Source organism: Sorex araneus, chromosome 9 (genome assembly GCF_027595985.1).
Source record: "Sorex araneus isolate mSorAra2 chromosome 9, mSorAra2.pri, whole genome shotgun sequence".
Taxonomy (NCBI): domain Eukaryota; kingdom Metazoa; phylum Chordata; class Mammalia; order Eulipotyphla; family Soricidae; genus Sorex; species Sorex araneus.
In genome coordinates, this window is record NC_073310.1 from 54237586 (window position 1) to 54253901 (window position 16316).

General features: G+C 40.6%; 1 protein-coding gene across 5 annotated transcripts in view; it reads left to right on the plus strand.

Moving 5' to 3' along the window:
- Positions 1 to 4870: 4870 nt before the first annotated feature.
- SPAG6 (sperm associated antigen 6) overlaps positions 4871 to 16316 on the plus strand; it is a 45964-nt gene continuing 34518 nt past the window's right edge. For 3 of the 5 annotated variants that reach the window (XM_055147184.1, XM_055147180.1, XM_055147182.1), the window contains exons 1-2: positions 4920 to 5052; positions 5135 to 5230. In XM_055147184.1, coding sequence (XP_055003159.1) covers positions 5028 to 5052; positions 5135 to 5230 — 121 coding nt within the window. In that variant the 5' untranslated portion in view covers positions 4920 to 5027. Of the gene's footprint in view, positions 5053 to 5134; positions 5231 to 16316 lie in introns of all 5 variants that reach the window. The other 2 variants (XM_055147181.1, XM_055147185.1) reach the window with 2 other exon arrangements.

The following is a 16316-nucleotide window of genomic DNA, read 5'->3' on the forward strand; positions in this document are numbered from 1 at the left end:
CTGTTCACCAGGTAGTTCTGATATCAGATATCACTTCTGGCAGCCAACCACCATTAAATGTTGATCACTCATATTCACACAGAGTTTGTGGCTTGCCTTGGTGTCATTTTAGTCCCAGGGAGTTCCAATTGTGTTCTTAATGGCAAATTCACGATTTCTGACTCTAGTTGAGTAAAGCAAAATCAGAAGCTACACATTATGTATATGGTGAGGGTGGAATCAATAAAGGGAGGGACTTCTGTTTGAGTCTGAAATTACTTTTACTTTGGGTTTTTTTTTTGCTTTTTTTTTGCTTTTTGGGTCACACCTGGCAATGCACAGGGGTTACTCCTGACTCTGCACTCAGTAATCACTCCTGACAGTGTTCAGGGGACCATATGAGATGCTGGGAATTAAACCCAGGTTGGCCGTGTGCAAGGCAAATGCCATACCCACTGTGCTATTGCTCCAGCCCCATGAAATGATTACTTATTTTGATGCTTCTACATAGTACAAAATGTCAGGAAATTTAAAAAAATTGATTACATGTCTTTAGTTGAAAAAATAAAGGACCCTACCTGCGCCACCCAACTCCAGCCAATGGAAAAAAATCAAACACAAGAAATATAAACAACCATCTCTCTTGCTTGCTCACCTCTTCTCTAATCCCCAAAATCATAAAATTAAGTCACTGGCACAGTGACGAGGGAAAATAACAACAACAACTAACCTCTACAATTAATCAAGGAATATAAATTAACCTGAAATTTAGGCATCTGATTTTCTTATTAATATATGTTGGTAAGATTCAGGATTTGGGGTAGTTTATTTGAAAATGAACATTGGCATTCTGTAAGGGGAAGTGACTTGACACACTTGACTAAATCCAATTTTGCAATAAATCAAAATATTTAAAACCATGACTTACCAGTTTTATTTCTATGAGTTTGTTCTAATAATTGAAAATGTACTCAACCACCCCATATCATATCAGTGACCATATCAGTGTGGTTTAGAATAGGAAATGTTTAAAACATCCTGATCATTTATCAACGAGAGACTGGTCAATTTAAGTATAAAAATTATACTTAAAAAAGTATAAAAAAGTCAAATTATCATAAGCCATGCCATGTCTCTCAGATCATAGGAAACTGAAAACTAAATGTTATCAATGAATAAATAAGTCTAGTTTAATCATCTAGATGTTTTTATTGTGAAATGGTTTATGAAAGATAATGGCCAGTCAAGCAATCTAGTTGAATCAAAACTGCATCATTATTTCTGCATTAATTTTCTAACCTACACACAGTGAATAAAGCTGTAGTTTCTGAGCTATGGGACAGGGTTCACTGGCCCAAACCCTTACATGGTTGCAGAGACCTTATCAGTGAGATGTCAGAGGTTGGAAGGGCTGACTCATAATGTCATGCAGTATGCTAAAATCTCCAGAACTTATGTCTAGCCACAATTCCCAATCTTAATAGCCTTATGGCTCCCTCTCACCTTCATGCACGAGATTGTCTGTATCCTAGAGAGATGCATGTCCCCAGAGTTAGGGCACTTTTACTGTTTGGATCATATTCCACACAGCTGAAACTCCCTTTACTGAGCTCAGCTGCAGGGTTGCCAAAGGCTCTGACAACAGAACGTGCGCCCTAATCCGTTACTACAATAGCACTGCACTGTAGCACTGCGACCCATTGTTCATCAATTTGCTCGAGCGGGCACCAGTAACGTCTCCATTGTGAGACTTGTTACTATTTTGGCATATTCAATACACCACGGGTAGCTTGCCAGTTTCTGCTGTGAGCGCGAGAATACTGTTGGTATCTTGCTGGACTCTCTGAGAGGGATGAAGGAATCAAACCCGGGTTGGTTGGGTTGTGTGCAAGGCAAACGCCCTACCTGCTGTGCTATAAGTAAATATAAATGTGGAGCTATATCACTAAAAAGTTTTCATTTTCCTGATATAGTCAATATGTCTCCGGAAGCCCATATGATGTAATAAATTAATAATCTTCAACGAAAACAAAGTGGCAAAGAAAAAAATGGCTATTCTCCAAAGTTCTATAGTACTTTTGTTTTAACAGTACCAGGGATCTAACCCAAGGTCTCATGCATGTGAGGTATGCACTCCACCACTGAGCTATATATCACTGGCACCTACATCTAGAATCATCCTGAAGGACATAAAATCAATTTCCAAATTATTTTTATAAGGAAATGATCAAAATTTTATTTTTAGAAAATCACCCTTTAGTAAGACATTGTTATTTTGATTGAAATGCATCTCGAAAGAGTGGCAATTAAAAAATCCATATAGTGAACAGGATTGGGGTGGTTATAGGGTTAGTCAATTTAATTATAAAGTGTAAAAATCATCAGCCAGGGGACGAGCGGGGGAAGAGCCCCGGCAGCTCTCCCCGTCGGCCACCCCCTAGGTACGGGGGTTTGGTCCCAGGCCGCTCGCCCACCTGGAGCGGCCCGGACCATGGGGCAGACAGAAGAGGAAATGAGGGCCAAGCCGGTTGCTCAATCAGTTGTCGTTTATTTCATTCTCTCTCTTTGCTTCTCTCCCGGCTCTGGATCTCTCTCTCTGGATCTCGCCCCCCAACCCACTCTTCCAGACTCATTAAATCCCCCCAGCATGAGGGGTTGGGGCTTACACATAGGTGTGGTCACAATCAATAGGGGTAAAGTTCTTTCCCTCAGGAGATGCTACTTCTAAGACAGATTCTCCTTCAGCAGGACCATCCACCCAATGGCAGAGTCCCATGAGTGTGTTTCTCCTCTCCTCGTCCAGCAAATATATAAGCATTTATAATATTAATCATTTTGTATGGACACAATAAGAGATGCATTAAGCTTATAGAATTGCTCTCCTGGGGCCATTTTGATCTCAGACTACAGTGCTCAGGCCAGATTAGTTTTTCCCTAGCAGGGTCCTAGTCTCATCGTTACTTTTGGATCATGACAACATTTGTCCATGATCAAGCTCTTAACTTATAGTTAAGAATTAGGCACTTTGGCCAGGCCCATCTCAATGCCAGGGTAGCACATAACACACCACTTGCCCTGGATCCGTCCCGTCCCTCATCAGGACCCTGATTTTGGGATGTTAGGAACTGAGGGAAACTGAGGCTTAAGTGGAGAAAACAAATGCCCGGGAATGAAAATTCGAAGCCAGTTAAATCCCAATTTACAAAAGCATAATATTATCTTGTGTCTATACAAACGGGACATTGCTTTAAAGTAAATTATTCAAAAAACATAAGGAGAGGAGAAAGGTAATATTAACTTATAGTGTCCTAGAAAGGTCTGATCTTACAAATTAATGAGTCAGATTAGGGGGAAAAGCTGATTAACTGTTTGGGGAAGAGAGCATAGAGAAGTAGTTACAGATAAATAAAGGAATGGGAGTGACTCGGGAGCACCTTGATGGGTGTGACTGGGATAAGCCTAAGCTCCTCGTGGCAAGGGGGGAAGGACACAGCAATGTCATCCTACAATAAAGGATACATTAAGCATTGCTATTTATTGTATCAAAATTGCTATATTTTTCATTGAATCACTGTGAGATACAGTTACAAAGCTTCCATGGGTGAGTTTAAGTCTTACAATGATCAAACACCCATCCGTCCACCACTGTACATTTTCCATCACCAATGTCCCCAGTATCCCTTCCACCACCCCACCCTAACCCCCTACCTCTATGGCACGCACTTTCCTTTTTTACTCTCTCTCTACTTTTGGGCATTATGTTTGCAATATAGATATTGAGAAGCCATCATCTTTGCTCCTTTGTCTTCTTTCAGCACACATCTCCCATCCTGAGTGATCCCTCCAATCACTATTGACTTAGTGGTCCCTTCTCAATGCCAACTGCCTTCTCCCCCTGCACATGAGGCTGGCTTCCAAAAGTGGAGCAATCCTCCTGGCCCTTGTCTCTACTGTGCTTGGGTGTTAGTCTCATATTATGTTGTTTCATATTCCAAAAATGAGTGCAGTCACTTCATTTCTGTCCTTCTTTCTGATTCATTTCATTAGCATGGTATTCTCCATATTCATCCACTATTTATAAGCTAATTTCTAACAGCTGCATAGTATTTCATTGTGCAGATATACCATAGTTTTCTTTAACCAATTGTCACTCCAGTTGTTTCCAGATTCTAGCTATTGTGAACAGTGCTGCAATAAACATACAAGTGCACATGAAGTTATTGGAGTTTTACTTTATAAAAGTATTTAAAAATTTTCCACTTCCTTTTTATAATCAAATTATATTTACTTAAATACAATGTTCCCAGACTAATACATAATAGTTGGTTTTCATTAGTCAAGCAAACACTAAAAAGGTAAAAAAAAAACCTAAAAAGTCCTCATATAACATAGACATTTCATCAAGATCACAATTGCCTACAATTCATTGCTATACAGCAATGAATAGACATACAGCACATAACCCTGATGGCAACATGACTGGGCATACAGGTTCGCCCTATAACCAAAGGAAAAATTTTCCTGTAGTACAATTCAGAAGTTTGGGGGTTTAGGAATGATATGATCATTTTATGAAAAATTTAAAAAGAATTCCTAGAGTCCAAAAATTCTCTACGAAAACACTAATACTCTACTTCTAGATACTGGGAGAACCTTGGGAAATAATATATGAAAGCCAACCGTGAGGTTTCTGTGCCTGGGGAGCTCCTGGTGCTCCTCCACAAGGACTGCGAGAGGTGGGGGGGTTCTCCAGGGAAGAATAGATAGAGCAGCCCACCCCACTCCACCGTTGATCACCGGAAGTCCCGGCCCTTCGGCCACAGAGTCTCACGGCATTGGCTGTTGGCCCACGCCTTCCGGTTCCGGTTGCTTCCGCTCCGTTTCCGGTCGGTTACCCGGGAGACGCAGGTACACAGGCAGTTAGCCGTTGCCCGGGAGACGCAGGTACACAGGACCGTTGGCGGTTGCCGGGGAGGCGAGGGCCACAGAGGACCGTCACTCGCACAGCTCCGGGGCTGCGGGGTGGTGGGCGCAGGACCGGGGTCGCCATGAGTCAGAGACGGGTGCTGCAAGGTAGGGCCGGACTGGGGAGCGGGCGGGACCCCTCGGGTGACAGGAAGAGGAAGAAACTCTGACCCGTCGTCTTTGTCCACAGTGTTCGAACAGTACCAGAATGCCCGGACCCAGTTCGTGCAAATGGTGGCGGAGCTGGCGACCAGACCCCAAAACATCGAGACGCTGCAGAACGCGGGTGAGCCCTGACCCCGAGCCCGCTGCGCTCCTTGCCACTCGACTCGCGTGTTCAGGACCCGGGTCGCCCCTGCGCCCGGCCGACTTCACCTCCTGCCCTGAGCGGCAGGTCTCCCTTTGCAACCCTGCTTCCTCCTTCACCCTACCCCCCATCCCGTCTCTTGTTGCCCAGAGCCCCTGGCCGTGCCTAGCCCCAGGTGCCAGTTCTTCCAGCCCTGCCCGAGTCTTAGCCCGGCAAACCCCTCGGGATGAGCTTTGGTTGGTGAGGTCGGGGTGGGGTCGTGGGTAGAGAGGGCTTCGCCCCTAAACTCCACTATCTTTTGTGAGTTGAGGCCGGGGGTTTCAGATCAATGCCTCCGTTTCCACTTATTTTTATCTATTTAGGGGGTAGTGATGGGGGGAGACACCCGGCAGTGCTCATGGTTTATGCCTGGCTCTGCACTCAGAAATTTCTTCTGGAGGTGCTCAGAACCCCAGTTGGCCCTGTGCCAAGGCAAGTGTCCTACCGGCTGTACTATGCCAGTACACGTTTTTTTGTTTTTTTCTTTTTGGGTCACAGCCGGTGATGCTCAGGGGTTACTCCTGGCTCTGCACTCAGGAATTACCCCTGGCGGTGCTCAGGAGACCATATGGAATGCTGGGAACCGTACCCAGGTCGGCCACGTGCAAGGCAAACGCCCTACCTGCCATGCTATTGCTCCAGCCCTGCGAGTACCTGTTTTTATTAGCACCAGGTTAGTGCTAGGTTGAGTGACAAGGCCATCTGCACTGTCTTGGGATCTACCCTTTATTCCCTTGCCCTTACTCATTTTATTCCCTTGCCCTTACTGTCACCCGGTGTGCATCTTTCGATCACTTTCCATTTCTCCTTAGCAAAAGAATTCTAGAGCACTGACACTATATGGGTTTAAGATAGTAACAGAGCAACAAATGTGCTTGATGGTTTTTTTCAAGATATTTAAAAGTAGGTGAAGACTTAGCCCATGGTATCTCCTTATCAACCGTCAGTCAACCCCTTCCTTCATCCAACCCCTTTGTCAAGTAACCAAAAGAAAATCAAAACACATATCCACATGGGCTGGAGCGATAGCTCAGTGGGTAGGGTGTTTGTCTTGCACAGGGCTGACCCAGGTTCGATTCCTCTGCCCCTCTCCGATAGCCCAGCATGCTACCAAGAGTATCTCGCTGCCACAGCAGAGCCTGGCAAGCTACCCATGTCGTATTGGATATGCCAAAAACAGTAACAAGTCTCACAATGGAGATGTTACTGGTGCCCATTCAAGCAAATCGATGAGCAATGTAATGGCAGTGATATACACACACACACACACACACACACACACACCTACTTAAGGATTATTCCACATCTAAATTCAAAGTAGGGTATCATGTTTCATGAGAATTATTCATTTTTTGGAGTGTGATGTTTGCAACACTTAATCTAAATGAAGATAAATTTAAGACCACATCAATAAGGCAAATATGATTACACGTTTACTCTGAATTTGTTAGAGGGAAGTTACTACTGCCTCTAAACAGTAATTTCTTTGGGGGAGGAGTATGTACTTAGGGTAGAGAAAGCATTTTATAAACTAGCTTTTTAAAATTTTGATATCATTACATGATTTACATGAAGTTGTAAAAGAAAGTAAAAGAGTTCCTGTGATAGTTTCTGTCACAAAAAGGATGTTGACATTAGTAGAAGCCCATTGATTTTATTCATGTTTTCTGAATTTTACTTGTATTTATCTGTGAAATTCTTCACAGTCTTAGCTTATCTCAGAGATCAAGGCATGTAATTTTAAAGATCTAGGTAGAGTAGCCCAGGATGAATTATTTTCCAATTTTATTTTTTAAAAAAATTGCCATTGATTTCATATAGTATAACAAAGGAGAAAAATACCAGGATCATTAGAAAATGATTAGAAAAAGTATCAAACATAAAAATGTGATGTTTTTAAAAGCATTTTCAGCAATTTATACTTTATATTTTAATTATATTAATGTATTTATTATAAAAACTGCCCTGTAGCACTGTTGTTCATCAATTTGCTCGAGCAGGCATCAGTAACGTCTCCATTGTGAGACTTGTTACTGTTTTTGGCAAATCCAGTACGTCAGGGGTAACTTGCCAGGCTCTGTGGTGTGGGCGGGATACTCTTGGTAGCTTGCCGGGCTCTCTGAGAGGGACGGAGAAATCAAACCTGGGTCGGCCACGTGCAAAGCAAATGCCCTACTCGATATGCTATCATTTCATATAAAAACTATTAACAAATTAATTTTTTCACTCAACTTATTTCAAATGATGCTTATAATTTAACTTACCTTATTTCAAAGATTTATATTACTAAAATATCAAGTGGGCTGGAGCTATAGCACAGTGGTTAGGCTTTCGCCTTTCATGCGTCCAACCCATGTTCGATTCTCTGCCCCTCTCAGAGAGCCCAGCAAGCTACTGAGAGTATGGAGCCCGCACGGCAGAGCCTGGCAAGCTACCCGTGCATATTGGATATGCCAAAAATAGTAACAATAAGTCTCTCAAAGAGAGACGTTACTGGTGCCTGCTTGAACAAATTGATGAGCAACGGGATGACAGTGACAGTGAAAATATCAAGTACTATTTAAATTTTTTTATTATTATTATTTTGATTTTTATTTTTGGGGTCATACCCAGCAATGCTCAGGGGTTATTCCTGGCTCTGCACTCTTGGAGGTGCTTGGGGACCATATGGGATGCCAGATTTCAAACCTGGGTTTGCCGATTGCAAGGCAAATGACCTGCCCACTGAACTATCTTGAAGGAACGATACACTCTTTCATGGATAAACAACAGCTCAGGAACTTCATAGACTCAAAACCAAGCTTAAAAGAAGGACTAAGGGGGCTGCTGTAAGGCAAGAAAAAAAACCTAAAAGCACAACAAACCCCTACAGATAGATGGGACAAAACCCATGACAATAATCTCCCTCAATGTCAATGATCGAAATGCATTAATTAAGAGACACAGAGTGGCAAAATGGATTCGGAAACTAAACCCAACATTCTGCTGCCTACAAAAAAAATCTGAACAATCAGAACAAACACAGATTCAAAGTCAAAGGATGGAAAACAATCCTGCAAGCAAACAACTCCCTCAAAAAAGCTGGGGTGGCCATACATCTGGCAACATAGATTTCAGGTTGAAAAATATTAGAAGGACAGCGAAGGCCAATTTTTACTAGTCAAGGGATGTGTACAGCAGGAAGAAATCACTCCTAAACGTGTACGTGCTTAATGAGGGACCAGCTAAATACAACTGCTAACAGATTTTAACAAGGACATTGCTAACAACACAATAGTAGTTGGAGACTTCAACAAACTGCCCTATCACCTCTAGATAGATCTATAATATTAAACTCAGCAAGGAAACACTGGCTTTGAAGGAAGAGATAGAAGAGAGAGGGCTAATAGGATTTGCATCCCAAAAAGAAAGAACACACATTTTTTTCCCAGTGCACAGGGAACATTTTTCAAAATAGCCATGTGCTGGGTCACAAAACATACCTCAATAGAATCAGGAAGATAGAAATTGTAACAACTACCTTTGCAGACCAGGATGAACGGAAGATAGAAGTCAACCACTCACAGACTGCTGATGGAAATGCCAAATGGCTCAGCCCTTTTAGAAAATAGTACGGGTGCTTCTCAAAAAATTAGAAATCGAGCTCCCATTTAACCAGAAATACCATTTCTGGGAACATATCCCAGAGATGAAAAAGTATAGTATAAATGACATCTGCACTTACATGTTCATTACAGCACTGTTTACAATAGCCAGAATCTGGAAAAAAACCCAAGTGCCCAAGAACAGATGACTAATTAAAGAAACTTTGGTACATCTACACAATGGAATACTAAGCTGTTAGAAAAGATGAAGTCATGAAATTTGCATATAGGTGGAGCATATAACATGGAAAGTATCATGTTAAGTGAAATGCGTCAGAAAGAGAGGGACAAACATACATAGATTGCACTCATTTGTGGAATGTAAAGTAACAGAATGGGAGATTAACACACAAGAACAGCAGAGATAAGTACTAGGAAGATTACTCCACAGCTTAGAAGCCAGCCTTGCATGCTGGGGGAAAAGGCAGCTCAGATAGAGAAGGGACCACCAAGTAAAGGGTGCTAGGAGGGACTGCTCATGATGGGAGAGGTGGGCTGAAAGTAGACTATAGACAGAACATGATGGCCACTTAATGCCTCTACTGCAAACCACAACACCCAAAAGGAGAGAGAGAGCAAATGGGAGTGCCCTGACACAGAGGTGGGGTGGGGAGGGGAATGGGGTAGGGGTGGTGGGAGGGATGCAGGGACCATTGGTGGTGGAAAATGGGCACTGGTGGAGGGATGGGTACTTGATCATTGTATGAATGAAACACAAGCACGGAAGTTTGGAAGTCTGTAACGGTACCCCCATGGTGATTCCCTAATAAGATTTTTTAAAAATAATTTATTTATTGTTTGTTTTTTGTCCACACCCAATGGTTCTTAAGATTTACTCCTGGCTCTGTGCTAACTTAGTCAGATGTACAATAACATTAGTCTGACCTTCCTCCCTGGCATTGGGAGCTTGTGTTTGTTGATTGCTCCCTCAAACTGTCAGTTACCTTTGTCTCCTGATCAGACTCTGACTTGCAAATATTGTCTTTCTCTTCTTACTGTCCTTTTCATGGTTAGTTATTTCAGAGCAATTGCTTTTGTATGGATACAGGAAGAGAGTTAAAAAGACAAGTCTTAAAAAAAAATAAAAAATAAATAAATAAAAAAAAGACAAGTCTTGGGGATGGAGCGATAGTACAGCGTGTAAGGCATTTGCCTTGCACGTGGCCGACCCGGTTTCGATTCCCAGCATCCCATATGGTCCCCTGAGCACCGCCAGGGGTAATTCCTGAGTGCAGAGTCAGGAGTAACCCCTGTGCATTGCCGGTGTGACCCAAAAAGCAAAAAAAATAATAAGCCTGTGGCTTGGGAGTCGATTGACTCCAGATAATATTACCTCCTAGATCCTCAAAAGCAGGGTCCTGATGAGGGACTGAATGGACCCAGGGCAAGCTGTGAGCTAGCTACACTGGCATCAAAATGAGCCTGGCCAAAGTGCAATAATGCTTAAGTATAAGTTAAGAGCTTGTTCATAGACAAGTTTTGTTATGATCTAAAAAGTAGTAACTAGATTTGGACCCTGCTGGGGTTAGGAATGATTAATCTGTCCTGAGCACTGTAGTCTGAGTCTGGTGAGATTTCCCCAGGAGAGTCACCCTACAAGCCAACAAGTGTCTATTACTGTGTGCATACAGAATGGTAAATATATAGAAGTAGAATTAAAGATGTTAATTAAGTTGCTGGTCTAAGGAGAGGAGAAACACACCTTAAGGGCTGTTTGCCTTCATGTGCTGCTGGTGGTCTGGAAGACTGGAAAAAACATTTTGATTGTGCTTCCCATGGGGAGGCGTGGTTGGGGAGGCGTGGTGAGAGAGAAGAAAAAGGAGCGGCTGTGGGGAGAGAGGAGACCGTTACGGACACAGAGAGAGAGAGAGACAGAGAGACAGAGAGACAGAGGGAGAGGGTGATGGAGGAACGAGTAGATTGAAAGAGTTTGAGGAAGATTGAGGGAGAGACAGAGATGGAGAGAATAAGAGACACAGTTAGAGAAAGGTTGTGAGTTAGAGAGAAGGCTGAGAGCTGAGAGTAAGAGTGGCTGGGGCGATTGGAGAGGAGTTATGGAGAGAGTTGTAGTGCAAGTTAGAGAGAGGGTTGGAGAGAGGTAGGACAGATGAGAGATTGAATAAACGGCAACTAATGAGCAACCAGCTTGGCCCTCTGTTATTCCTTCATCCGTCCAACAGTCATCCTGGGCAGGGAAGTAGTTTGAGAGCACCAAACCCGAGCAGCAGCACGAGAGAGCTGCCGGAGAGCCTGAAACATCCTTTCATGTATAATTCCTCATAGCTCACCCAAGTGGAAAGGAGCTCCCGCATGAAGGTGTTTACACAGTCAGAGATCAGGGACCATTCCTGGTGGGGCACGGGGGTCCATATGGGATGCTGGGAATTGAACCTGGGTAAGGAGCATGCAAGGCATACTTCCCTCTGTGCTATCTCTCCAGCCCCTGGCATTAATAACTTATTGACATTTCCTGTGATTACTTTAGGTGTTTGTCTTTTTTCTTTTGCCTTCCCCTATTTTCTCTACTAATGCACTAATATTGGCCTTTTGTGTGGTGATCAGTTTCCACTTGACACTCTTGTTTATTTCATTAATTATTTTTGTCTAATGTCACCATGCAGTTTTTATATCTAAAGTTTTAAACTTGTTTTAACTTTTAAGTTTAAATGAAATAAATCTTAAGATCATTCTGGAATATTCCATTATTAATCTCCTTCTTTCCCCACTTTATTTCTTAATGTGTGTCAGTTACTACTTTCAAATGGGTTTTCAGTTGTCTTTTAAACACCATTTAGCAATTCTGGTAGAATTAAAGACAATAAATGCCTTTGCCTATAGTTTGTCTGAAATGCTTTATCATTTCCTTAATTCTGAGTCATAACCTAACAGAACAGAGTGTTCTAGGTTGCAATTTTTTTTCACTCAAGACTTTGAATTATCATATCATTCCCTTCTGGCCTTTTGAGTTTCATTTGAGAAATCTAATATGAATCTTTAAGAGTTCCTATATGTGAGTCTTTGCTATTGTTTGCTACTTTGCTACTCTGAGAAGTCTGTCTTTCTTTGGTTCTTTTTAATGGCAAACCTTATTTGTTTGTTTTTATTAAATGTTTTATTAGAGAATCATTGTGATGTACAGTTACAAACTTATGAACTTTTGTGTTTGCATTTCACTCATACAGTGATCGTTTACCCATCCCTCCACCAGTGCCCATTCACCTCCACCAGTGATCCCAATATCCCTCTCACCACCCCTACACCATCCCTCACCACCCCACTCAGCCTCTACGGCAGGGAATTCCCTTTTGTTCTCTCTCCTTTTGGGTGTTGTAGTTTGCAATAGAGGTATTGAGTGGCCTTCATGTTCCATCTATAGTCTACTTTTAGTTCGCATCTTCCAACCCAAATGGGTCCTCCCAACATCCTCTACATAGTGTTCCCTTCTCTATCTGAGCTGCCTTTACCCCGGCATGTGAGGCCAGTGGCAAACCTTGTTTTTAATTTTTTAATATCTTCTCACTTTAGTTGCAACATGTCTTGGTATTTTTCTGTTTAGGTTTATTTATTTATTTGTTTGTTTATTTTTCTTTTTGGGTCACACCTGGCGATGCACAGGGGTTACTCCTGCCTTTGCACTCGGGAATTACTCCTGGCGGTGCTCAGGGGACCATATGGGATGCTGGGAATTGAACCCAGGTCGGCCGCATGCAAGGCAAGCACCCTACCTGCTGTGCTATCGCTCCAGTCCCTGTTTAGGTTTATTTTTATGGAACTTTTGGGATTCCTGGATGTCAGGTCTATGTTTCCCTCCTGATATTGGGCATATTGGTGATTATTATTTCTTCCACCAACAATTTTTCTTCTTTCTTGACTCCTCTGAAACCTTATAATGTAAAAGTTTTTCCTCTTCATACTGGCCCATACATTTCATGTTTTCTTCTTTTTTAGCTTATTTCCTCCTCCCTTCTTGATGATTTATTCTTAGATTCAAGGTCACTGATTCAATTTTTTGCTTCTCCTATTCTGATGATGAGTGCCACTATTATATTTTTAGTGTTATTATATCCCTAGCTCATTTGTTTAGCTTTTTCATTTTTCCCCAAAAGTTTTCTGATTTATTTATGCTTTTGTACATTTAATTTCATTGAGCATCAGTAGAATTGATGGTTGGAAGTTTTCCCCGGTTTTAGATAACTCAGATGTGTTTGGAAGTCTTTCATCGATTTTTGTTGCCATCCATCGATAAAAGTGAATTTTTTTCACTTTTTCCTGGCTGTGAGGTCCAAGTGAATGTTCTGGTGCAAGTTTTCCTGCTCAGTAATAAGGATTCACTCTCAGAGAACAAAGCTGCTAAGTTTGTTCTGAGTTTGTATGTATCTAGATATATTTATGGGCACAAGTGCCCTGCAGTAGCTATGGCACTATGATTTATCAGCACTGTTCTCTGATACAAGTTTTCCAGTTTTGTGTTTTGGGCAGGAGATAACTTTTTTTCAATTGGTATAACATTAATTTACATGATTCTACATTTATTTTCATGGGTCCAATGTCAGGCCTCTTTAAATTATATTACCACACCACAACCATCAGCAAAATTCCAATATCACTCTACCACAGTCCTTTAGACGTTCCATTTCCCCCTTGATCCCTATCATACTGTGCTTCTGATAATCATATACTGTCCTCTGAGTTCACCAATTTGTTTCCATTGTTTTTGTCTGTTCCTGGGATTTTGTATTCTATATTCCACATATGAGTGAAATTATCAAATATTTGTTGCCTTCAGACTCTTTTTTCACTTATTGACCTTCTCCAATTCCTTTCATGTTGTTGCAAGAAGCAAGATTTTATTTTTTTCTTCTGAACCAGTACTACACACACACACACACACACACACACACACACACACATACACACACACACTCACACACATTACGTATTCTTTATCCATTTGTCTTTTCTTAGGTACTTGGGTTGTTCCATATTCTGAGCTATGATAGTGTAATTATGGGTCTTTATGGTTCCATCTGAATTCCAGTAATGTTTATTTTGTTTTCTTAGTGAATGTTACTGAAATTTTGATACATATTGCATTGGATATCCAGTATACTTTGGATATTATAGTCATTTTTACAATTCTAATAATTTATTGTTATGATTAAAGGATAAATCAACAGCACTTGCCAATTATCAATATCTGTGCATCAAAATATATAAAGTATTTATCAACAAATATGAAAAGAACAATTAACAACAGCATAATAGTAGTTGACAACTTACCATCAACTAGAGAGAAAACCAACAAGAAAACAACTGTCTTAAATGTGTTAGAAGAGCAGGACATTTGTATCATTCTCCATTCCACCAAAAGCCAAATACATTCTCCTCAGTGAACATGGAGCATTCTCCAGAGTAGACCACATGCTAATATGCAAAACATGTAAGTAAAGGCATAGTAATTGAGATATTGTCAACTATATTTTGTTATGGCAAATCTATAAAACTATAAACCATACAAGGGAATTTGGGAACAGCCTTGACCCCAGAATATAGGAAGAAAAAGGACAGAGAAGTAAAGAAATAGCAGAGGGTAGCAAAAAGCAGCAGACAGGGACTCATGTAGGATAGCTATGTATCCAAACAGCAGAGTCAATAACACTATAAACAGGAGATTCAAACTGCAACAACCAGACTTTAAAATGTGCGGGCTGGAGGGTAAAGAGGTAGGACGGAATATGGGGAATATGGAAAGGCTGGTGCTGGAACATAATATGCCATAAACCCAACTGTGACTAACTTCGTAAATCATAGTATTCTAATAAAAAATAAATTTTAAATAAAAGGAAGAGTATTAAATAGTTGAAAATTGGAAAAGAAGTGCAGAACAATCATAAGGTCAAAAAAATTGAATAGAAAGTTTAAAAATTATTGTAAATTCAAGAGTGATTCTAGAGAGCAGAGCCAGGACAAAGCCCTGAATATGTCAGGTGGAGCCTCACCCCACAAAAATATTCTCCTACAAAAATAAACCAGATATATTCACTAGTAAGTTCTACCAAACATTCAAAGAAAATTTTTCCTCAAGCTTTCCCAAATTAATTTTTTTTAAGAATTCTAACAATATTTTATGAAGTCAACATTACCCGGATATAAAGTTAGAAAAAAACTCTTCCCAAAAAGAAAACTAAAGTTCATTCTCCCTAATCGATATAGATAAGCAAAGATCCTCCATAAAATTTTAGTGAACTAGGGGCCAGAGCAATAGTACAGCAGGTAGGGCATTTGCCTTGCAGGCCGCCGACCCAGGTTCAATTCCCAGCATCCCATATGGTTCCCCCAAGCACCGCCAGGAGTAATCCCTGAGCATCACCAGGTGTGACCCAAAAAGCAAAAATTTAAAAAATTTTAGTGAACTAAAATTTAACAATATACTGAAAGAATCAATTCATAACCCAGTGGGATTTATTTCAGAGGGACAAGCTGGTTCAACACACACAACTGATACAGTGCACCAAGAAAAGAGGGAAAAATATAAGTCAGATAAGATTTTTTTATAAGATTCAACATCTGTTAATAATAGAAATATTCATTAAAATGGGAACTGAAGGAACTTGCCTCAACAAAGCAAAGATCATAGGAAAAACCTACAGCTAACATAACTGTGAAAGACAGCAAAAATCTTTTCCCTTAAGATTAAGCACAAGACAAAGATGCTCATTCCCACCACTACTTTTCCACATGGAATTAAAAGTCCTGACCATAGCAATTAGACAAGAAAATTTAAAAGGATCCAAATTGTAAAAAAAAAAGCAGAATTAGAATTATCACTATTTAAAAATAACATATTTTGCATTTGTTATTTGTAAATAACAATGACATTTGTAAATCTCTAGTCTTCACGTAAAAAGTACTAGAAATAGCACAGTAAAGTCACAGGCTATTAAATCAATACACAAAAACATGCTGCATTTCTGTAAGCCAGCATGAGCTAGAAGAAAAAATTTTAAATAACATTCACATTTATAACTGCATCTGAAAGAATTAAATATATACAGTAATAGGGACTTCATGAGTTCAAGTAACTAAGGAAAGCAAGTTGCTTGATAAATGCATGCTACTATTAAATTGTGATCAAGATGATTATGGTGGTGATACTACTGCTGCTAATATACCTGAAGTCTAATCAATTCTATTATTACTATTATAAGAATTGATAGTATCATCTGCTTCATAGCTGGATCTATATTTTAATTTAATCTGAGAAAGCAGCCCTTCAGAATGTGAGGCTCTTGCCAAATAGCTCTCCTCATTTCCTGGATCTAAAACAGACTTTGGTAAATATTCAGTTGGAATCAGAGAAAAGACCAAACAGCTGGAATATT